Source organism: Oculina patagonica, chromosome 11, assembly GCF_052425735.1.
Source record: "Oculina patagonica isolate OP01 chromosome 11, crgOcupat, whole genome shotgun sequence".
NCBI classification, from domain to species: domain Eukaryota; kingdom Metazoa; phylum Cnidaria; class Anthozoa; order Scleractinia; family Oculinidae; genus Oculina; species Oculina patagonica.
Genome location: NC_135768.1, coordinates 21,776,929 through 21,800,191, shown reverse-complemented (window position 1 = coordinate 21,800,191; position 23,263 = coordinate 21,776,929). Strand labels below are relative to the sequence as shown.

The 23,263-nt window shown below is 38.9% G+C and overlaps 3 protein-coding genes and 1 pseudogene across 5 annotated transcripts in view; 1 reads left to right on the top strand and 3 right to left on the bottom strand.

Moving 5' to 3' along the window:
• The first annotated feature begins 3,667 nt into the window (after window positions 1-3,667).
• LOC144630691 (malonate--CoA ligase ACSF3, mitochondrial-like) overlaps window positions 3,668-23,263 on the top strand; it is a 165,645-nt gene continuing 146,049 nt past the window's right edge. Inside the window, exons 1-11 of one of the 2 annotated variants that reach the window (XM_078489064.1) lie at window positions 3,668-4,339; window positions 5,076-5,238; window positions 6,413-6,561; window positions 6,679-6,743; window positions 7,262-7,341; window positions 8,104-8,175; window positions 8,448-8,545; window positions 9,071-9,144; window positions 9,260-9,335; window positions 10,711-10,834; window positions 11,626-11,860. In XM_078489064.1, coding sequence (XP_078345190.1) covers window positions 3,681-4,339; window positions 5,076-5,238; window positions 6,413-6,561; window positions 6,679-6,743; window positions 7,262-7,341; window positions 8,104-8,175; window positions 8,448-8,545; window positions 9,071-9,144; window positions 9,260-9,335; window positions 10,711-10,834; window positions 11,626-11,781 — 1,716 coding nt within the window. In that variant the 5' untranslated portion in view covers window positions 3,668-3,680 and the 3' untranslated portion in view covers window positions 11,782-11,860. Of the gene's footprint in view, window positions 4,340-5,075; window positions 5,239-6,412; window positions 6,562-6,678; window positions 6,744-7,261; window positions 7,342-8,103; window positions 8,176-8,447; window positions 8,546-9,070; window positions 9,145-9,259; window positions 9,336-10,710; window positions 10,835-11,625; window positions 11,861-23,263 lie in introns of those variants that run through there. The other variant, XM_078489065.1, reaches the window with a different exon arrangement.
• LOC144630677 (uncharacterized) overlaps window positions 13,079-23,263 on the bottom strand; it is a 37,269-nt gene continuing 27,084 nt past the window's right edge. Inside the window, exon 4 of the mRNA XM_078489047.1 lies at window positions 13,079-14,981. Coding sequence (XP_078345173.1) covers window positions 13,522-14,981 — 1,460 coding nt within the window. The 3' untranslated portion in view covers window positions 13,079-13,521. The remainder of the gene's footprint in view (window positions 14,982-23,263) is intronic.
• On the bottom strand, window positions 15,705-17,932 carry LOC144630930 (uncharacterized). Its single transcript, XM_078489288.1, has 2 exons — window positions 16,814-17,932; window positions 15,705-16,354 (listed from the first exon to the last, which is right to left on the bottom strand). The coding sequence occupies exons 1-2, from the start codon at window positions 17,907-17,909 to the stop codon at window positions 15,705-15,707; spliced, it is 1,746 nt and encodes a 581-aa protein (XP_078345414.1). The 5' UTR covers window positions 17,910-17,932.
• The window catches only part of LOC144630669 (polyubiquitin-A-like), a 115,543-nt pseudogene continuing 112,611 nt past the window's right edge, over window positions 20,332-23,263 (bottom strand). Inside the window, exon 10 of the transcript XR_013566598.1 lies at window positions 20,332-20,347. The product of XR_013566598.1 is annotated as a polyubiquitin-A-like (transcript). The remainder of the gene's footprint in view (window positions 20,348-23,263) is intronic.

Sequence of the window (23,263 nt, the reverse complement as noted above, 5' to 3'; positions counted from 1 at the left end):
CCAAAAAGAACTATGAGAAAAACTTAACAAGTAAAGATGGCATAAATTAAAAAGTTGTAGATATTACATACATATTGTTTTGTTGTACATGTCCTACCCCCTTCCCCAAACTGCATGCAGTCATCACAGTGGAAATAACCTAGTTGCATGCCATTGGTGACAAATTGCTTATACGTAAATGGTTTGATTTTGTGTTTTTAAGCACCTTTATTATTATTGTTATTATTTTACCAAGACACAGAGTATGTTGAATTCATTTACAGCCACCAAAACATTTTGTAGCACAAAAATATCCTGAAATATAACACACTGAACTTTGCATGAGGCTGTCAAGATGTTTAGGCTGGAATGAACTTTCCCCAGTAACTTGTATGAAACAAAATGATCAGCAGTCAGAATGAGATTGAAAAAAATGAAATTTTATTCTCATCAGTTAGTGAATACTAGTCCCTGTCTTTTTGTTACCATTTAGCCATCTGCACAACCTGTAAAAATAAAGTAATAAAATATAAATTGTCATCTTCAGTTTAAAACAAAGTGACCAAGGCTGGAAAGAGATTCAACCTGAAAACCATTTCACCAACAAAAACCGACTAAAAATTTTGACACAAAGGCACAGAGCTTTAAATACACTACATGAACTTGTTGAGCTTTGAATTTATTTTCCATTTATTTATGAAAACTTTCAAAGCTGTTTGATTTTTCTTTCTTGTCTTTTGTTTATCATCATAATTACCCTAGTTCATCTTACATTTAAGGGCCTAATTCTCAGACAACCATGTTTTTATAACTGATCTTCCTACTTCAACAATTATATTTTTAGACAATTGAATTGGTTTGTTTATTTTGGCACAAAACGCAGACTCACCTGTCCACTCTCGCAAAATTGGGCAAATTTATCAAACATTAAATATACTACATATATGCCAGTACAGATTGACGTGACAATAACAAAACGTTATATGAAATTTTTCAAATTTTTCGGCAGTATTGGTAACCATCATTATTTCATGCATTTATAGCTCATTAAAGGCTTGAAAATATGCCCAATCTTACGTTTTATAACGTCTCTTGGATTAAAGCTGACTTCCACTCGATAAAATTCTAAGTTTTGAGGTCTTCTGATCGCACGCTGTCAAAACGCGAGGTTATAAATCGCACAAAACAGTCAAGCCGATCAAGCCGAATTGTATTTTAAACCCTTGGTATTAATTTTTCGTAACCGGTGCCATTATCCAAAAAGTCTTTTATATGAAATAACTCACCTTTTTTGCAAATTTATAATTTGCGAAAGCATCGTGTCCCAAAGCCAATTTCTGCTTGTAAAAAAACTGGAATGGATCTGTTAAGCCGCACCATGCTGCACAACTCAGAAGAGAATACGTTCCACTTGAAATCGAATCTTAAAGATTTCTCGATCGTCTAAAACGGTCAGGAACTGTAAGAAACTGGCATCCTTCAAACGGCCGCCATTTTTTCTCCCTTCACAGCTCATGGAATCCTCGACCCATGAGCCAATCATATATGCGGAAATCGGACACGTGATAGTTTCGCGGCGCCAGAAAACTGACCAATCAGACAAAAGTCTCCTTTGCTTAAACAGAATATTACATGGTTGCTTGGAGATATGAAATTATTCTTCTTGTGTTGAAATCGATATCCCACTGAACACTCGAATTTGAACACTTGAAGATAAACTTCATATCTCCGCGCAACCATGTAATATCCTCTATTTAATAGTAGGAACGGAACGGAAGGTCATAGGAATGTTTTGAATTTTCACATTTTCAGATGTGAAAGATATGATTCCTCTCAGCGAGTGAAATGCTGGTAATTCACTTAGTTTATGTAATAATTAGTGACATTGAGGAAAGGAAGCAATGTAACATAACATAATTAATAAATACCGTAGAATTCCGGTTATAAGCCCTGGGCTTATACAACTTCGTAAGGGGTTTTGGGTGGGCTTATAAGCGGTGGGGCTTATATCCGGGAGGGCTTATAAGCGGAATGAAAAAATCGTTTCGAAAAGAGCCACGGGAGTGTTGATCGAAATACCTTTTTTAGGTTAAAAACGCATAATAAAGCAACATTTAGCCCTGTTCGGTACTGTCTTTCGGTAGAGGGGTGCTTATATCCGGGGGGGCTTATAATCGGATGCATTTTTTTGTTTTGAGATAGATGGGCCTATAACCGGGGGGGCTTATAAGCGGGGGGTCTTATAACCGGAATTTTACGGTATGCCACGAGTTTTAATACATGTATCCAGCATATGAAAGAGATTTGTATTACACCGGATTCCATTTAGTAAAATAAAATTTATAAAAAAAAAAACATATAGGTTGAAATCAAGACAAAGCAGTACATGGAGTAGACTTGGGGATTTTGCGGAAACCTGAAGCTCTTTGTAAAGATTTTTCCGCACAAAAGTTATTATCATTGTCAAAAAATGTACATTTAGATTTATCATGTACAAAATAAATTGAACAGAAAAAGGCAGCGAAACGAATGGTGTGTGTTGTAGTGGCTTTCCGTTAAAGAGGAGATTTACTTTATTTAGCGGCGATTTCAACCATATATTACAGTGCAACTACTTCAACCAAGGCCACTTGAATGAAAACCTCGGATGCCAGCAACAGATTTCCGAAGAATGATCGATCTAAGCAAGCTGTATCATACAGAAAAAAAATAAATTTGTGGCAGTTTAGTTGGTCAATTTGCAAAGAACTTACTTGAGTGTAATCGCATTGTAATGGTGGTTTTAAAGCAAACGATTCTCTCAAAGTGTGAATGGAGAGCGGTTCATTCCATTTTCCTCTATTATACAGATAAATAATAATTTATTATTAATAAAAAAAATTGCATTACCATTAGTAGAAGGACGTATTCTTCCTTTACTCGATGACTTGGCTCTATAGTCGGAGGAGATCCAGTACGGAACAGTGATCAGTTGTGTTTTGGCTTTTCGCGCGCAAGTAACAACTTTTCTATATACTAGTTATGCAACGCTTTCGAGTGGTATACTATGGAATATCCCACGAGTCACTTGTATTTTCTCGGTATACACACGAGCCTTTAGGCGAGTGTGTATACGAAGAAAATACAAGTGACAAGTGGGATATTCCATAGTACACCACGAGAAAGTGTTGTGTAACTATTTTATACCATGCCATAGAAAATACGCTCACTAAATTTCATCGAGAATAAGATCGCAGCGCAGGATGGGAAGGTTGGATTGAATACCGTCGAATATACAACGGCTTTCCTGTATTCTGATTGGCTGTATTTTCTATGGCATGGTATAAAACATTATACGGAGCTATGCCTTAAATGAATCTCGGATGTTGTCATAATGTGGAGCGTGACAAGAATTAAACGAAGAGAGACCTTTCAACTTCAAGCTACCCAGTTTCGTGTAATGTCGCACTTGCATGGATCTATTAAATTATTTTATTCTTGCAATGTGGAATTCAAATTTTGGGCATTAGAGGAACAACCACTGAACCAACTTATTTCTTGAGGGACGGAATATTTCATTTTTTCCCAAGCTGACACAGGCTAGTTTTTCTCAAAGATCAGCTTGTCGCTAGAGACTGGGACCAAAAGTAAATCCCTTGGTCCCAGACTATCGCACCTTCCTGACACCTGGCGGAAAATGTATCGATGGGGAAAACATCGACATGTTCTCATCGACTTGTAAACTTTTGAGAAAATTTCGACGCATTTGCCAGCACTACCACCCCTTTGCTTACACCACAAGATGCATAGTTTCTTCAAGCTCTACCTCAAATGATCCCGAGAGTAATGCTGCAGTATTTTTAAGAGCGAGAAACTTCAAAAATCGGGTCGCGATAGTCGACTCGAATGGTTTTCACTCGTACGACTGTCTTCTGCGCTTAAGTCAAAACATTGGAAGCGGTATTTTAAAGAGAACAGGTAGAATAGATCTTGCTGGACGATGCGTCGCCTTTCTTTGTCCAAATGATGTATCGTTCGTTGCTACACAGTGGGCTATATGGAGAAATGGTGGTATCGCAGTTCCACTGTGTAACTCTCACCCTACGAGCATGTATGACTACATGATTGAGGACTGTAATGCAAGCATAGTCATATCATCCAGTGAATACGCTGCTAAATTGGAGCCAATAGCTGTGAAAAAAGAAGTTGATTTGATGTTTTTGACAGATGTCAATCAAGATCAGCACGGTGCATCAAGCAAAGAGTTGACAGCAGTAGAAAAGTCTGAGCAATGTTGGGATGAACGTGATGCACTGATTGTGTACACAAGTGGAACAACAGGCAGACCAAAAGGAGTTTTATCAACTCATGGAAATTTAAGGTTTGTTGTACCTTTAATCAACACATCAGCTGCATACGCTTAGCACAGAGGTATCTGACACTTATGCCTAATGAAAGCTACATTTTTTTAATGGCTGTCACTGGCAGTGGCAAATCTAGGGAGGGGGTCCTAGGGGCCCGGCCCTTCCTTATTTTTGGTAAATGACTCACCTCGGCTAAAAATTTCTTGAGCATACACACAACCCCCCCCCCCCCTTAGTTCAAGGTCTGGATCTGCCACTGACTGACTACTATTGAGCAATCATGGCTCATGTTAGTTGCCAAAACAAACATGGCCACCTTAGTGCCAAAAGGTGGTCTCCAAAGTGTCTGAAGTGGTAATAAGTAGTACCCAATATTGGGCAAAGTATTGCATACTGGATGATAAGGATTAAGCATATTTTTCTGTTTGAATGAAATTCTATACTGTAAAAGTTGTTATTCAAAACTTTTCTTTAAATGAGCGGGCAGATGAATAAGACTATAGGTGTGTGAAGTACATAACTGTGTCTACCCAATTGCCCTTCTATAGCTTTCTCTTGAAACATAACAAAAATCAGATGTCTTTTTTTCTATTTGTTGAATGGAAACAACGGTAAGTATAAGAAGGTACATACAGCTGTAAATTGCATAAAAAATCTTATGGAGCAAGATACAGACTGTAAGTACGCTTGATAATCACAAGTTTAGTAAAAACAACCAAACAGAAAAATTTATTTAGTTGCCTGTTTTATCAGATCCCAGATCAGTGCTTTGGTGAAAGCATGGGAATGGAATGAAAATGATCATATTATTCACTGTCTTCCTCTCCATCATGTACACGGCATAGTGAATGTTCTTCTTTGTCCCCTGTGGGTTGGAGCCACTTGTCACATGCTACCCAAGTTTACACCTGACAAGGTAAAGTAAACTCAGTGTGTACTATAAAATCTCCAGGGGGGGTACTCCGGCTTGTAAATGACGGGGATGATCGAAGGATTTTTTTGGGTTTGAAATTTTCGATTCTGGGATTTTTTTGGGTAAGAAGATTTGGCAAGTATTTTTTTGGGTGACTTGATTCAAATAAGGGATCTTTTAGGGTATTAAAAACAAACTAAAGTGCTTTGGCACGGCCTTGGCGTATTTATGGTATGACGAATAATCAAACGCGAGCGTTATTGCCCCTCCTGGCAATTTAGGGGTAATTTGACAAGGGAATTTTTTAGGGGTTATTTTTGGTCCAGGGATTTTTTTGGGTAATGTCGGAAGACTTAGGGATTTTTTGGGTCCTGAGTTTTGCCTTCATTCGATCGTCCCCGTCATTTACAAGTCGGAGTACCCCCCTGGGATAAAATCCTAGGGATAGTCTCCATGTAGGTACATAACCAAGTTACACCATTAAATCCCAGGGATATTCTGTGTCCTGTGGATAAAAAATTTACTGATTATTCTCTGCACACATAGATTATCCATCATGTTCTATTTCTTGTTTCCACTTAGAAAGACACTTGTAATGGTAGTCTGTCATAGATCTTGGTGCCACTCTAATTAACAAAAATTGTATGACTAATAATTATGCTGTACAGCAAACCCCCTTTAATATGGAAGTTGTGGTTCAATTTTCCTTTGGAACAATTTCAAATTTTTCTTTTGTTCTGGTAATAATAAATATCAATGGTAAAAATAAATATCAATAATGACTATTGAAAAATGGAAAGGCCAAATTGTACCAAGGGTAAAATTGAACCACTACACAGACGCCAAAAGGGCACACCTTCATAGTCATGCCTGTACATTGTAGATCAATATTACAGAGGTAGAGATAAAATACATGTAAATTTTGGTTTCTCTGGCACCAAGTGAACTGTCCACATTATAGAGGTGTCTGTATTATGGAGTGCCAATAACCTTGGAGAGGTTTGGGTGTAATGCCCCTTGTGGACATGATACCTCTATGAAAAGGACACCACCTAACATAGACATTCAGCTTTGCCCCTCTGGTGTCTTTATTGAAAAGGTTTGTTTTTTTGTGTATACTTTTGATTGCATATATCCCAACATTTGCCATGTGCAGTTGGCTTTTTACCTTTTTCAGGTGTGGGCTCTTCTGACGGGGGATGAACCAAGCCCATCTTTATTCATGGCAGTTCCAACAATTTACAGCAAACTGATACAGCACCACAACAAGAGTAACTTCACTAAACAAGAGAAAGAGAAAATAAAATATAAGTGTGAACAGCTCAGGTAAGAAACTGTTTGTATCCTTGTAATAATGCAGTTTTTAAAATACTGAACATTACAAATAAACCTTGAATCAAAGTAATCACATGTATTTTTGTTCTTCTTTTTGTAATTCAAAAGATTAATGGTGTCTGGTTCAGCTGCTTTGCCAGAGCCTGTCATGAAAAGATGGCAAGAAATAACAGGTTAGGACAGGTTATCATGCAGGTAGTGAGAAGAAATAGCAGTAAAGGGAATAAAGAACATAATGTTAGGATTAAGGAATCATAAAAAGATTTTATGAAGAAAATGACAAAATAAGAAATTTTAAAAAAATGACATTCTTGTTGGGTATACACTTTTAATAGGAAATTGGGCCTAGTTATCGGGGTAACTGCAATATTTCACTCATGTTGCAAATCTTCCATACAGACTGTACAATCAAGCTACTTTTGGCTGAAGCCTAAAAAGTCAACTGACTTTGAAATATGACTTGAAAGTGATATTATTTCCCAGAATGCTCTGTCCTCATACACATGGATGACAGACTGATGTTGAGGGAGTTGCTGGGCTCGGTAGTAATGGTGCTTTTGATGTTTTTATCATAATTTTATACACAAAGGAAAACATTAAAAAAAAAAACTAAAAGAGACCATCTTTCTTGCTCTTCATTCTTGCACATTATCCATCATACATACTGCATTTTATATTTCTGTGTATTTAGGACACACATTGTTGGAAAGGTATGGAATGACAGAAATAGGAATGGCTCTCTCCAATCCCTTACATGGACCAAGATTACCGGTAAGACATGTCTGTTCTGGGGCATGGGTACATTTAGATGTGTAGACTTGTACCCCATTGTGTAGCTGCATTCATTTAATTTTTATTTAATAAGCATTGATAATGAATCAATAAATACAGGGTAAGGTTTATCTGGTTAATAGAAGGTTATGTTGGTCTATTTGAAAAAGTTACATCAAATAAAAGGAGTGTAGACAATGTTATGGCTCTGTATTGTGTATTAGTTATTGTTGCTATTAAGAGACCGGTCATAAAGTACAGAGGGGGGTGGGCTATGAAAAATTGGGGGTGGGCCACTATTTTTCAACATGTCAAAAAGGGTGGGTCAGGAAAAATTATGCACTGCATTATGGGTGGGTCTTGGTTAAATTATTCATTAAACAGCATCTATAATAGTGCAAACATTCTATCAGGATAACCTAAAACTGCGTTTCTGAGGTGCTAAAAATCTTAATTTTCCTATTTTTTCTGTGCCACTCCAGGGGTGGGCCACCCCAATTTTGTCAAATAATTCAGGGGTGGGCCACTGAAAATCAGTACTTAAAAAGTAAAAAATTCATAGCCCACCCCCCCCCCTGTACTTTATGACCAGTCCCTAAAATAACGAAAGAGACATGCAATGATGCAACAGGTCTGTTATGTGTGTTGTGGCTCATTTACTATCAGCCAGTTGCTTTTATTAACCAACCAGTTCAACTAGAAAACTTCATGTGAGTCATGAAACATCATTAATAATTATTTTGTCATGTTCATGATTTTCAGGGTTGTGTAGGAACTCCTCTACCTGGAACAGAGGTTCGGATTGTTACACAGAATATGGACGGAAAAAGTGAGGTAATACTTTAAGAAAGTTGTGCCACCTTACATGTTGCTAAATTTAATGTGTAGCAATAAAAGGGAAATGTATCTGTAAAACCTGTACCTGTAAACCCTTTGATGAAATAACCTTTTTTATTAAAATTACCATGGTCATTAGTTTCAGGCTGTATACAAAAATGTAATATTTGTTTAAGACGTGTTACTACAGTAAGCTTTGCTGTGCTATAATTTGTACCAACTTAGAATAAGGCTGATAGCGTCTATTTCATAATTTGCCTTTACTGTAGGTTGTAGTTGAAGGGAACGAGCATGGCTCTTTTGTCTCTCCTGGCAAGGAAGAAGTAGAAGGAGAACTTCAAGTCCGTGGACCATCAGTATTTAAATGGTAAGTTTAAATCTAAAAAAAAAGAAAACTGCTACACGATACGCGTCATGTCTTATAGTCGCAATAGTAAGAGTGTTTTCATAGTGCTAAAACACAATTAATGTTAAACTACTGTATTATAATATTATGGTACTATATTATGGAGCGGTTTTCACTTGACTGTCGAATGTAATTCATGTTTGCTTTGGTTTTGTAACTTTGCTTTGTGATTTTTTTACAAAAATCGCGCCATTTTTTCAGCCAACGAAAAGTAAAACCAAAACCAATTGTCACTTGCTCGCGTTAATTTTCCCGCGCTTCGTGACGACAACATGTACTTACTTGGAGTTTTGATTGGTTTACTGGATTGTCTCTGTTCTTTGTGATTGGCTAGAGTGATTACTTTGGTTTTGGGTTTACAATACTCAATTGAAAAAAACTGCTTTATAGTGTTTTATGTGGTACAAAACCAAAGAAAACAACGACATTGTATCATCGAGGAATGGCTGACTCACCTTCCTTCATCTTTATGTTATTTGTCCCTAGTTACTGGAATAAACCTGAGGCAACAGCGGAGACCTTCACAGAGGATGGCTGGCTTAAGACAGGCGACACTGTCGGTAAATATATTTTCAGTAACATTTTACTTCAGTCTCTATTAATTTCAATTATTATTTTTTTGTAAGTTCGGTGATAATCATGTATGATTTATATTACTTTGTTTTTTCTTCAAAGTTTATAAAGATGGTGTCTACCGTATCCTAGGCAGGTCATCTGTTGATATTATCAAAAGTGGAGGTTACAAAATAAGGTGAGAACCTCTTTAAAAAGCTGTCTTGTCTGAACAGCAACGTAAGGAACGCAACGTACAGTAACGTAAGGAAAGCAAAGGAAGGACACATAAGTTAAAGCTGATGTGTCATCCTTTTGGGTTGTTCTTTTACGTAAGGCCTAGTTCAGACGTCGTGCTTCTGCCGTGCCCCGAACTAAATTGCAATTAGGTTCGACTGTAGCACGACAGAAACACGACTCTGATTCAGACGTCGTGCCAGAGTCGTACCAAATTCAGGAGTACTAAAACTACGTAACAATTAGTCAGCGGTGATCCAACAAAAATGGCGCCGCTTTCCAAATTGCAGCTAAACTCCTACTTTTAAAATCATTGCAAGACTCAAGAAAAGGACGCAAAGAAAAGCAACAGAAAAAAAAACGTTTCCTTTTGGAAGTACGGCGAATGTTTGTTTCTTTGCCCGGCTAGTTTCCGAAAAACTTGCTTATTTCAGATTCAGCCCCGCTAGCTTCTTCTTCGCCCTGCTTCCTGTCATTAGTGTCATCTACTTCGTTGAATGAAACATTCTCGATGTGCTTTTTAGCAGAGGAAATTTGATTTGTATTCCTTTGGCTGGCTGCCATGTTTTTCGCCGTCTGGCAAGAATAAACTTAACCTCGTCCCCAGGGTCTTCTTTGTTTTAAAAATGGCGGCTGAAAACGGAGAAGACCCTGGGGACGAGGATTTGCGCATACTCCCCGAGAAAAGTTCTCCTTTTAGTTCTCCTTTAAAAAGGAGAAGTTTTCTCGGGTCTCCTCGTAACTCCTCGCGGGAACGTGATCCGCCAACATACATCTATATATTTTATGAATTTGGTTTGGTGCGGCAAAAGCACGACGTTTGAACCGCTGTCGTGCCAGAGGGGTGTAGCACGGCATGGCGTGTCGAACTAAATTGCTTTGCCGAACTCAATTCAAAAGTTTGATTCAGACGCCGTGCTTGTATCGTGCTTTTGTCGAACTTAATTCCTGAATTTAGTTCGGCACGGCAGAAGCACGACGTCTGAACTAGGCCTAATTCTTAATAAAAGAAAGCGCAGTAGGAAGAACGAAAGTACATGCGTGCATGTAGCTCTGAAAAGTGTCAATGCAGAAGTTATTTTATAATAACTAGAGTATAATCCGTTCCCATTCGGTCAGAATTTGACGTTGTCTGTTAGTTTTAGCTGAGTTGCCTAAGCAATGCAATGGTGAAATGTTCGGAGTGACCGTAAGTGCTCGTGTCGTTTTTTGATTCGACAGTTAGAGTCGGAAACGCTTCGGGTGACTCTACGAAGTAAACACGACTTTATTCATGTCTTTTGTTTTTAATGTTATCAAATCAAATCAATGTTTTTTCTTTTCTTTTTTTTCGCAAGTGCTTTGGAAGTTGAACGTCATCTGTTGTCACACGATGACATTACAGACTGCGCAGTACTGGGCAAACCTGATCCCGAGTGGGGGGAGAGAGTGGCGGCAATTGTCACACTATCCCCTGGCAAGGTATGCATCTGTTTCCCGCTATTCAAGTTCATGTCAACAATATTTTTCGTATTTTTTTTACTGCAGTGTGTAACAATCTCATCCTCATCCTCATGCTGGGCCATACCAATAGGGGTACTGTCTGGTGCAATCCAAGAGATCGGGGGAACCAGGACGCTGGAATAAACCTCAGTCATCAACATAGTCTTTCAAGTGTTCGGTTCCAAGATGGCTGACCTAATGTCCACCATCTTGGATTTGAAATCCTGAAAGACCCTTGGGATGATTTCCTACATGCAAGTCTTTTATTACCCTGGGTGACAGATCTTTTTATATGGCTGCTCCAAAATAATGGAATGATCTTCCCATTTTTATTAGAAATATTTTATCTGTAAATAGTTTCAAAAAGAATCATAAGACTCATTTGTTTCAGAAGGCGTTTTTAAGCTAATTGTTATTTTTTATTAATTGTAATTTTACATTTATCATGTATTTTAGTATTTTTATTAATTTTAGGGCCATTTAGTAATTTAAATTTTTATAAATATTGTAATGCGCAAGTGAAAATCCTTGATTGATACTTGCGCAATATAAGTTCATTAATTATTATTATTAATGAAACAACTGACCTCCCAATGGCTTCGTATTGTGATTAGTAGTGTATTTGCACTGCATTTGATTTTCATTTAAGACTTTTTAATTCCTTTAACTTATAACTTTATAATTATTTTTTTCCAAGCATGTTGGAAAAAATTGTTTTGAGGCTTTTCATGTTTGTCGCTATAACCTAAACATCCTGCCTTATAATGCAGGAAATGAGCTTGGCTGATTTAAAACAATGGGCCAGCGGTCACATGGTTCCGTACCAGATCCCCACGGTGCTTCTTGTGGTGGACGAGTTGCCAAGAAACACAATGGGAAAAGTAAACAAGAAAGAACTGACTGCGATGTACTTTGGTAAAGAATGAAGAAAAAACGCATTCAATGAATTTGAATTGAATTGACATCGCAAAAGAAATCGGGAACCTCGCACCTGAATTCTGAAAACACTGAGAAAATGTTCAGACTTCTAAAGACAACCTGAAAAAAATACATGCTACTGCTCAGAGTAAAAGGGTGAAGTGTTGGCACTCGCCTATGTTCTGGCAAGTCAACATCGAATCTGCCTACTGATTTATTTTCAATAAAGAATTTCCTCCAAGTACAGAGAACTTAACAAAATACTTCTGATAGCATACAGGGATCTAGAAAAAAGAAAACACAAGAAGCAGAACGGCAAACCCCTACTCCCCCCCCCCCACCCCCCCCAAAAAAATACACCTTTCTCCTACCTCCGCGATGTCCTGTAAACCACGTATTTTCAGTAATATTTTATGACACGCTAAATAAAGTAAGAAGCACACAGTGACACATGATCATCTGTAGTACTCTAGACAATTTAATGACAAGCATGCACTGATATTTGTTACAAATGTTTAAAAAGGTTTTACGAATTATCTCCAAAGATGAAAAAACTCAGAGTAAAACTTCTGAAAAAAATATACAAATTCCTGAAAAAAGAAGTCTTCTACATTCATGTAAAAAAATAAGAGATCAGTTGCGGTTAATAAATGTTGAAAAATGGTTCGTGGATGAAAACTACTGTCTATTGTCTGTCGATACGTCCTACCAATTTAGTTTTATCTAGAATTAGCAGCGATTTGCAGCCATTTAAAACTGAGATGACATTAAAAAATGTATAGTAATAAAAATGAATTATAATTCATCCCTTTAGCTACGCAGGCTACGTTTGTAGCACACTTAAATGTAATACCACCTGTAAATATAATAAGAATCAACTCTAAATGTAATAACTTTACGTTTGCTGTAAATGCAGCCTTAACAACACAGACTCCACAGTATTACTCTGTAAAGGCTTATTACGTTCTAAATTCTTCAAAGTGCGGATTCTTCTCTAGGATGAAATAGCGATACTAGTTATCTTCAAAACCGGACAAAAATATCTATATCTTTAAATTCTAACTAGTACTTGATATTCGAACTCTAACTCGAATCCTGACTCGAACACAGATTCAAAAACTCTCTTTTAAAACCACTTGGGAAAAATGACAAAGATTCGATCCTGCAACTCGATAGTCTACAACTATCTCCTTAAACCACGTTGCTGTTCGAGATGGGTTTTTTTTTTTAAATCTTTCTCGTATGCAATTTTCTTAATTACTGTAAAAGTAGAGATTAATTCACCGATATTAATAATAAATAATAATGATAATGCATTTATATAGCGCATTTTTCATATGTATATGTTCAAATGCGCTTTACATATACTGCAATTTACTATACAATTGTAAAGGCCAGACCACAACACCGGGAGCTTCGTGCCCTACTCTTTGCGAATAGTGTGTGGGTTCTTTAACGTCCCCTGTTATAATACTAGAGATACAGGAGACGGGACCTACGGTTTATCGTCCTTTTCCGAGAAGACTAGAATGTCTAACCATTTGCAGATAAAAAAAACCTTATTGACTCTTTTTTATGAAACTAAATGTAACCATTGAGGTTTGGCTCGACACTGCGATGACAGAAAACATAATAACCAAGTACGATATATACTTCATGTTAGGGTGCCATTATATAGTCTACCATATATCTTGTACTCGCCTCCGCTTATCGTATCCTAATGGGGTGTCAAAATTCGCGTGAAAATTTCAAACATGTAAGCCAATCGGCATCTTTATAAAGTTCTGATTGACGAGTTGAAGCCGACGAACCAAGCGTAGAATTGATTCGTTTTTAATGTTGTAGTCAGTCAGACTGCCAGATTTTAGTTCCTTACCATTAAAGGTGAGACGCTGCTCGTTGGGTGGAATCCCTTCTTCACTGCAAATTTTCTTTTTGACCTTCTCGACATCATCGCTCGATAAAACGTCTAAAATAGTTGCCTTCCCAGTCGGCATGATCACATAAATTTGCATCATTTCATACAGTTCGTCAAGTGTTAAATACAGGACGGAATGTTCTTCAATGTTACAATCCCTTAACCTGCGCTCATTTTTGAGTTCCCGATACTCAAAGATGAGATGTTGTTGGTCAGTAGAGATCCCTTCTTTGTCTTGAATTTTCTCTTTCACATTTCTGATGGACGTGTCTGGTTTGACTGTCAAAGGTATCGCCTTCTCAGTCCTCGGCAACTTGACGAAGATTTGCCAACCTTGTAGACGGGACAATTTTGGGATTGATTCATTCTTGGTTTGGAAATCCTCCAAAGTGCGGTCGTCTTTAAGCTCTTGGCCAACAAAAATGAGAGATTGGTCGTCAGGTGGGATCCCTTTGTTTTCAATTTTCTTCTTCACATCCCTGATTGAAGCTTTCGGTTCAGCTTCCAAACTGACCTCCCTACTAGTCGGCGTCTTGACGAAAATTTGCATGCCCTTCTTAACTAGTTGACTCAAGTGAAGGGTTGATCCACTCTGAATGTTGTAGTCTTTCAGAGTGCGACCATCTTCTAGTGTTTTTCCGGCAAACGTGAGTTGCTGCTGGTTAACCGGCATTCCTATCTTATCCATTATTTTCCCCCTCACAGCTAGGAGAGTATCATGTGGTACGACGTCTAATGTGATTACGGTCTGTTTTTTTCTTTTCGTTTTTTTCTTTCTAGTTTGCCTCTGTACGAAAAGTTGCATGTGATCAGCACGCTGTCTTAAAGCCAAATGTAGGATAGAGTCTTTCTTAATGTTGTAGTTTTTCAAGGAGTGAAAATCTTTGAGTTTCCTTGCATTAATGGTGAGCTCTTGCTGGTCAACTGGTATTGCTAACTCGTCCATTATTTTCTCCTTCAGAGTCTGAATAGTATCATCTGGCGCAACATTTAGTGTTATTACGGTCTTTCCAGTCTGCGTCTTCACGAAAAGTCGCAGGTTATCGTAATGATGTCTTAGGGTCAAATGAAGTGTACATTTGTCCTGAATGTTGTAGTAATTCAAAGTGTGATCATCCTTGAGTTTCTTGTCGTCAAAGATGAGTTCTTGCTGGTCGGCCGGTATCCCTATCTCGTCCGTTATTTTCTTTTTCACATCCTTGATGGTGTCGCCTTTTACGGCGTCTAATGTGATTGCGGTGTTTCCAGTTGGCGTCTTGACCAAAATTGTCATCCGTCGCGTTAAATTAGCTGAAAGAAAATAATTTTTAAAAAAAGCATTCGTGATTTGCATGGGGGTTTGCGCAAATTTTGACATTTAATACGTCTTCTTTTTGTAAATTTTCTTTTTTTTTGTGACAACATGAAAAACATAGTGAAACCAAAGATGGCGGATCCGAGAGGTGGGATTAAATGACATCAATTGACATCACTACCAATAGTACCGTATTTCCTCGAATAATAGCCGTCCTTCGATTAATCGTCCCCCTTCGTTGAAAATATTTGAAAAAATCGCCTCCCTGGAATAATCAATCCTTCCTCTATTAAAAAAAAACTATTGACCGTAAGACTTCCAGCGAGCAATTAATGCAATATTTGAATTAAACTCCCCCTTGAAATAACAAAATTATCGTCCCCGGCTATTATATATTAGAGGAAATGCGGCAAGCGTGTTATTTTGCATAGCAAATCCACAAAAGGCACGATGCTGTCAAAATATCTTATACAGCGGAACAAAAGAGGTGTTCCATCCACACTGCCCCCCTTGTGTGGTCTTGAAGGAAGTGAGCGAGAGTCTACGAGAATTGATAAAAGTAAGAACTCTCGCCTATTTTCGCCCCCGCTTGGTTTGCCCTCATTTGGCCAGCAAATTATCCTCAATACAAGATGTCAAGATTTCTTGAATTTTATATCTCGGGTACCCTCATCCTCATTTAGCGAGTCTGTTCATTTTTGTTGTGAACTGGAAAACGGTCAACCCCCTTTTCCCTCAATCCTTCCCTCTACGGTCATATACTCTATTCTCGTTTGTGTTCGTCTTGACAAAAAATATGAATTCAAATCGACAGTATAAGCTCTCTCAAATTTACCTTCACTGTAAATGAAATACTGTTGGCAAGCTGTGTATTCCTCCACCAGAATCGTTGTTGTCATTTTCACTGCAATCAATCCAAACTCTTTCAGGACTTCTTCTGTCACGAGGAATTTTTGCGCCATTTCATTCAAATGACCTGAACAATAGTCTTCCCAAAGTCCTTCAAGTATCTCTAAAGAGCTGCATTCCAGTGTGATTATTAAACTCCCTTCGTGAGCGTCAACAAAAAGCACTTTGCGCACGTCCCTCAGATACTTTAGATAACCATTTAACTCCTCCGGGTTCGATGGGTCAATAGCCTTAAAGGACTTGTATGCAATAAAATTCAAAACTCCTTGTGTGGGGGGAAGGTCTGCATATTCGACAGTTCCACAACTTGACGCCTGTTGTTGGTAGGGTGCTACTGGCATAACGGTTGCGTTCTGGACACTTGGTTGTGGTCCCCGTGAGGTCGTTACTATCTCTGAAACACTTCCCCTAGGACCAGGACCTGGAATGGCCTCGCAATCCATTCGCACTCGAATTTGAACTGTTGGGAGACAATTGTTCAAATGAACTTAATCTGGAAGACAACAATACTAGAAACTAGAAACCTAAACACCCAAACCTCAGGAGGATAATTTAAAAGGGAGACTTTGATGAGGTAAACAACTACATTTTTTCATTTCGGTTTCTATTTCCCCCCATCTGGTAACAGTCCAAACCCATACAGAAACTAGGCAAATGAAGCGAATCACAAAGTTTTTCACTAAATTCACCCGGTTGACTTAGTTTGTAGCACCTTACGAGATAGGCTATGCCATCAAATGTGTGATCCTGTATTTTTGCAAAGCCATTTAAGTTTAACTTCTTAACCGTCATATGGCCTGGTTTGCAAATCATTCCCCCTTGAAGTGAGAGGAATGACTTGGTGGAAAGTCACGATCTGCTATAAAAGGATACTTTTGAACAACAGGGTTCAAGCGTCAGAAAAGCCATTTCAACTGACCTCCAGATGCTTGAGAGCTGCCAGCTGTGGAACGGAGCTCATCTATGGATTGATGCACCTCATCGAGCTTATCCTTGATGTCTTGGGCTTCATCCCGAACTAGGCCTTGGACGTTTTGAGCTGTGGTTTTTAGTTCCCCTCCAAGCTGATCTTTGATGTCTTGGGCTTCATCCCGAACTAGGCCTTGGACGTTTTGAGCTGTGGTTTTTAGTTCCCCTCCAAGCTGATCTTTGATGTCTTGGGCTTCATCCCGAACTAGGCATTGGACGTTTTGAGCAGTGGTCTCCAGTTCACCTCCAAGCTGGTCTTTGATGTCTCGTGCTTCTTCTCGAACCGTAGTCTCTAAGAATTGAACTTTCTCCGCCATTACATCTTTTATTTCCTTTTGTCCGCTCTGGACATCATTTAAACCTGTCTCCAAACGCTCCATCCCTTCTTGAGTTGAGGTCTTAAATTTCTCGATGGATTGCTTAACGTCTGTGTTGTTTTCATACCACCTCAACAGTTCTTGCGCATTTCTTTCATCCTCAGCTGTGAGAGGGTCTTTTAAAAAGTTATCAATGGCCGCCTGCCATTCAGTCTTCTTTGCAGGGCTGATTTGTCCTGCAACTGCCAGCAGAGCTTCTCTGATTTCTTGCCAAAGTTGTGGGAACTCGTCATCTGAGATCTCCATGTTTTGGTTCACGTGGCCGTATACTGAGTTGCGGTAATATTTAATTCTCGCTAAATCTGCTTCTAAACTGTGGTCTGTTATTGGTGGTAGATCATGCCAGCCTGTGGCAGGAGGGATGAGGTTGCATATCGTGCTCAGCAACCTGAAGAGTAATGTCACATCAAAATCTTCAGACTTGCCGTACATCCCTGGGGAAGGGTACAGACAGTCCCACTGTGGCTTGGTGAGCTTTGCTGCTTTGAGTTGTTTCTCAGTTGCTGGACTTTTCAGTATTGCGGGAAGGTTACTTGGTGGAAAAATCTGATCAAAAACCTCTCTCAGTAGTGTTGTACCTCCGCTTATTAAAAGCCGTGCCAGACGTTGAAAATTTCCTTTTGCTCTTGTGGAACGAAGCACTTCGTCTGGGTCTGGGGCGGCGGCCATTTCACAAGTCAGAGCTCCGTGAAAATCTGATATCTCCACGTCACCGGAGCTCGATATGGGAATATGGATAACTTTCACTTCAGGACTCAAATTGCAAAACAATTCCTCTCTCTAAAGCATATAAAACTGAGGAGCCATCATGACAAATCTGTAAACAATAAACAGTGTTGTCAATGTTCCGTATTGGGAGCAGGTTGCGAGACACCCCAACAACGGCTAGTCCGAGAAAACAGCGCCACTATCGGTATGATTTTAAGTTTAACTCAATATTTATACTGAAGCATCAAATTTAGCTTAGCTAGTTTAATACACAACAGAAATTTTACAAATTTTACAGGCAACATTAATGCTCACAATGCGCACTATACACTAGTAATAGTTGTCACAAAAGCTACTCTACTAATTTAATTTTAATACTAGCAGTAACCAAAGATTAGTGGAATACATTTGGGTTATCCTAAATTACAAATACTACTTGAATAAGATTTTTATTATGTAATACACTGATCATAAAGGCGAGTACGTCGGACATAGTTTAATTGCTACGGACTTTCCTTGTTGCGTGACACCGCTCTATTTCTTCGGTAAATTCACAATCTGTATACGAATGTAAATTATTTCTATTTTATGCATGCAAGATATTTTCATTTTCGACGACTGTGAAAAATACTTTTCTTAGAAAACAAAGATGAATGAACAGTGTTCCTAGGCGGAAGCAAGTGATTGCAGTCACAGAAGTGGCTTTAGTTTCATCAATTTACATGTGACTGTAAATAGATGTTTTTCTATACAGAAATTTACATACTGTGAAAGATAAATTATTAAAGTTTTCACGGTTTCCCGATTCACGCTATGAGTTACTAACAACGAGGAATATGGCGTCGGGTCGAGTGTCTTGTATGTATAAAGAAGGCAAGAAGGCAATAATATCCCAATATAACAAAGATTTGGAATACTTAGGAAAATTTATGGGATAGATCACTGGGTTGGCAAACCATATTCATGATATTGTAACAACATCAAACCACAGTGAAAGGAAAGATTACGTCGCGCATTAAAAGAATGATCTAGTACTGTAAACTTGGAGAAACAAAATTTACCCGCTGAAACAGTTGGTTTAGTAATATTAAACAGGTTTTTGCTTGAATAAGTGTCCTACAAAAACGTTACATTCCCTTGGTAACGACAAAGCGTTCGCAGAGTGCCACGCGATTTTCGGGCGTCTATTTTGACACAGAACACAATTATAACACTTTTTAGTTTAATACGCTTCTAAATTGATACTCTTTCACAACACTAATAACGAATGAATCACTAAGTACAACTGCAGACACTAGCTGAAGTCGGTAACTACTCAAAGGCTTCCTCAATGCTTGAACCTTGATTTGTTTTTGGATATAATTATGCGAACTTAAACAAGGTCTTGTCTTTGTTGACTGAATTCGCTCGACAAACTCACAAACCAACAGGAATCGGAACACTATTATAATAGAAATGCGAGATAATGGTTAATGTAACGAAAGGATATATATTTCTCACCTTAATTGATCTGTCTTGTTAGTTTCGGATTTTACATATCTTTCCTTCGCGACTGTAGTGCGAAAAGCGGAAGTGATCCGGGGTTGTGAAAGCTCACGGGAAAGCACGGTAACATTCTCGTCCCCATAGCCCTTTCGTTTCTCTTAGCCGGCTTGGCACGAGAAAACGGAGGGCTCTGGGGACATAGGATTTTTGAATTAATTCGAATTTTTTTGATTGGCTGTTTGGAACAAAGAATTCCTAAACGGAAGTCGAAAACGTAACGACTCTCTCATACATTCTTTTGAAACGTTATGACTGCATACATGAAGACCGGAAGTCCTAGAATCTAGGACTGGAAATCCTGTGTCCCCAGAGCCCTTTGTTTCCTCGTGCCAAGGCCCAGCCGGCTAAGAGAAACGAAAGGGCTATGGGGACGAGAATGGCACGGTAACACAAGGCAGGGACAACCTCGTTTCCAGGGACCCTCTTTTGGGAACGAGGTTGGGGGGGGGGGGAGGGTGACGTTGGGCAATCATAATCCCTCTCCTTGTATCATTGTAAACACTAGTCTGTTCCAGGAGTTCGGTTAGTCGAGAGCGACACAAAAACCGAGATTAGTGCGAAAAGCGGCAAGTGGAAAAACCGGCAAGGGATTTGTGGCAAGGGAGTCCTCTCCTTATTTTCCAGTTCGTTCGCCTTTATTCGCGCTGCTCTCAACTAACCGAACTGATAGTTACTAAAAGTTAGCTAAAATTACTGTGCGTAAGCGCTGGCCTAAACGCAAAAGGCATCTCCTGTTAAACATGACATACCTGTTCATTTCCATGCTACAGAAAAGCGTTTTTTTCGTCGCTCGCCAACGTTTTTCGTTCTCCCCCAACTACCGAGAACCATTAATAGGCTACAGTACACACGACCTGTCTGCGCAATTTTTGTTATGATTTTTTTCATTGAATTTTGTGGTTTGTGCCTTAAAAAGGATCATTTTTTTTGATTGAGTCCCTTTGCCCTGCCTTAAATTTACGGAAATCACGCTTTAATATCTTGGATTAGCTAATTAAATCGTGCTTTGAACAACCCAGCCGGCCTCAAGAGTCCTCATGGGCCCGATGAGGATAAGTAGTAAGTAGTTGAACAACCCAGCTCAGTCCAACCCTGCAATAATTATATGTCGACTAGGAGAACTTGTAGCTACTAGTCTTCTATAGGGCCAGAGAAGGAGTGATAATGTGACCAAAGTGGACGCAAGTCATCGCAAGTCAATGGAAGTGCATACAAGTCCTAGCCTAACGGAGACGCGAGTGGACGCAAGTTGACAATTTGCGTCCACTTGCGTCTCCGTTTGGCCAGGCCTTTATTGTGTGATTCCTTTGCTCATGGGCTTTATGCATGACGTGAATTGCGTGCACAGGAGGAATGCACACAGGTAATTGTGCAAACGCTCTGAAAGTACTCAAAAACTGAGCGATGTTGGGTAATTCAAAAGTACTGGATAAGGTGTTCGCACGATAGCGAGATTTAACAGGGCTGCAGGGCAACGTCGGCCCTCTCTCCTCCGCAGAGGCTTCTTCGGTGGAGGGGAAAAAAAGGCGAAAAAACGCAAAAAAAAAAGAACGATAAAAAATAGGGGGAGCGCGGGAGACGACAGAAAGAGCGAAAAGGCAGGAGCCTCCTTTCTTCTTCGTTTCTTTCTTCCCAGTGTCCCCCGCGCGCTTTCGTTTTTCTCTCTCCAGACTCCACGCGCTTACTTTTCACCTCTCTTCATTTTCCACCCCGTACGTAAAAAAAAGAGGCCTCTGCGGAGAAGAGAGACATCGGCCTCGATAGTTCTCACTACCATACCAGAACCAAATACAATTTAATAACTGTTTCATCATACAACCTTACAAGTGCAGAAAAGCCCTTTTCTCGCAACGCGAGTTGAGGTGGGTGGCCGAGTGCACGGGATTTATGATTTTGTCGGCCAAATGTTTTCTTTTTCTTTTTGTGATGTTTTCTGACTCAAAACAACAACGTCAGACTAGGCGCTGATGTCAAAATAGACAACTGGATGAAACTTGTTAATCAAATGTTATAATAATGAACTGTTAATAAACATTGTTTCGTGATAACTCAAAAGTTTACTATAAATCTGACAAATAATAGACAGTAATTGGAAGACTCAAAAACTTTACTGGGAAACCCGAGAAGCAATCAAGACTTCGCAAAAGAAATCGGAAACATCGCAATTAAATTTTGAAAACACCGAACAAATGTTCAGACTTTTCAATACAACCTGAACAAATGCATAGTACTGCTCAAAGTAAAAGTGGTGAGGCGTTGGCACTCGCCTTTCAATCAAAATGCTTCTGTTAATGAATTATCGTGAAATTCATCTGTTACGTCTATGGGCGTGTAATTTTATATAGAGATCGGGGTCCGCCATATTGGTCAGGGAAAGGAAAAACCCTCAAAAATCTATAACTGGTACCCAGGCTTCTGCATCAAGGCTTTTCCGCTCGAACCCGCTCGTTTCGACGCCCTCCCTCCTAACGCCCTGTTTCAATCTGACAAGTCGACGTCGAATCCGCTTACTGGTATTTTTTAAAGAATTTTTCCGAGTACAGAGAACTTAACAAAATGCTACTGGTAGAATACAGCGAAAAACTGAGAAAGATAGAAACTTTATTAAAGTGTCAAACCTTATCTGGGGACACACAAAGTAAATACACAGGAAAAAAAAAATAGAAATTATTCAAGCAGAAACGACAACACGATGCCTGCTACTCAGAAAACAATCGGCAAAACTGCACATCCCAATCTGCTCCCTCCCCTTCCCTCCTCATACACACACGCACACCGGCAAAATGCACCTTTCTCCTACTTCCGCGATGTCCTGTGAACCATGTATTTTTGTAAAGAAATAATTTTATGACACCCTAAGAAGCACACAATGACGCCTGATCATCTCTAGTACTGTACACAATTTAATGACAAGCATGCACTGATTTTAAAAAAGAAAGATTTCCAAAACGGTTTCACGACTTATGTCCAAACTTGAAAAATTTCAGAGTCAAACTTCTGAAAAAAAAACTAGTTGTGTCAGAAAAGTTCTATGAAAACAGTCGGTGGAATAAGTGCCAGTTTTGGCAAATGTTCGTTGAAGCACTCGAAGAATTTCCGACTTATTTCATCCAATCAAAAACTTGCGCGAGCGCTCACGAGTACCTCGAAAGCAATCGCGCGTGCAAACACGTCATCAGTGTTACGTAGTAACTTCTGGGACGAAAACCGCGGGCCCACTCACTTCTCGGAGCAGTGATGTCGCCGTCAACTGACACTTGTTCTCCCGACTGTTGAATAGGTTATGTTCTAAATTTACGTGAAAATAAATGAAAGGTTATTTTTGGTTAATAAACGTTAAATGTTTAAAAGAATGATTGTCTATAAAATAGCTCATTTTATAAAATAATAAATATATTATTGCATGGCTCAACTTCTATTAATAAAACAAACGTACACTCTTGATCGGTGATTTTGTATCACACATGGAGGGTACAAAGGTTGAACTAAAGTTTGAGCCATTCCTCGTTTACTAAACGACAAAAATGAAAGCAAATTTACTCCTTTTGGGATTTAATAACCGTCAACTTTACCGATCGCTACTATCGGAACTCATTATTGTATAAAATTTGTACTTTTAATGTCTTCTTTCAAATCCGCATACGTCGTAATCTCAGCTGTATTTATTAAGTACAGTTTCAAATCCTATGACTTAAGGTCATTCCCCATAATTGCATCCCCACTGCGTATATTTTTACGCGAGATTAGCGCGCATTAAAAAGTTGCGACTT

What these genes read in the sequence shown, in the direction of transcription:
- LOC144630930 (XM_078489288.1), bottom strand. Translation starts at nt 17,909, where the DNA reads ATGGCCGCCGCCCCAGACCCAGACGAAGTGCTTCGTTCCACAAGAGCA. An exon ending in CAGCTCTCAAGCATCTGGAG is followed by an intron (nt 16,355 to 16,813) that starts GTCAGTTGAAAT and finishes GTCTCCCAACAG; the next exon opens with TTCAAATTCGAGTGCGAATG.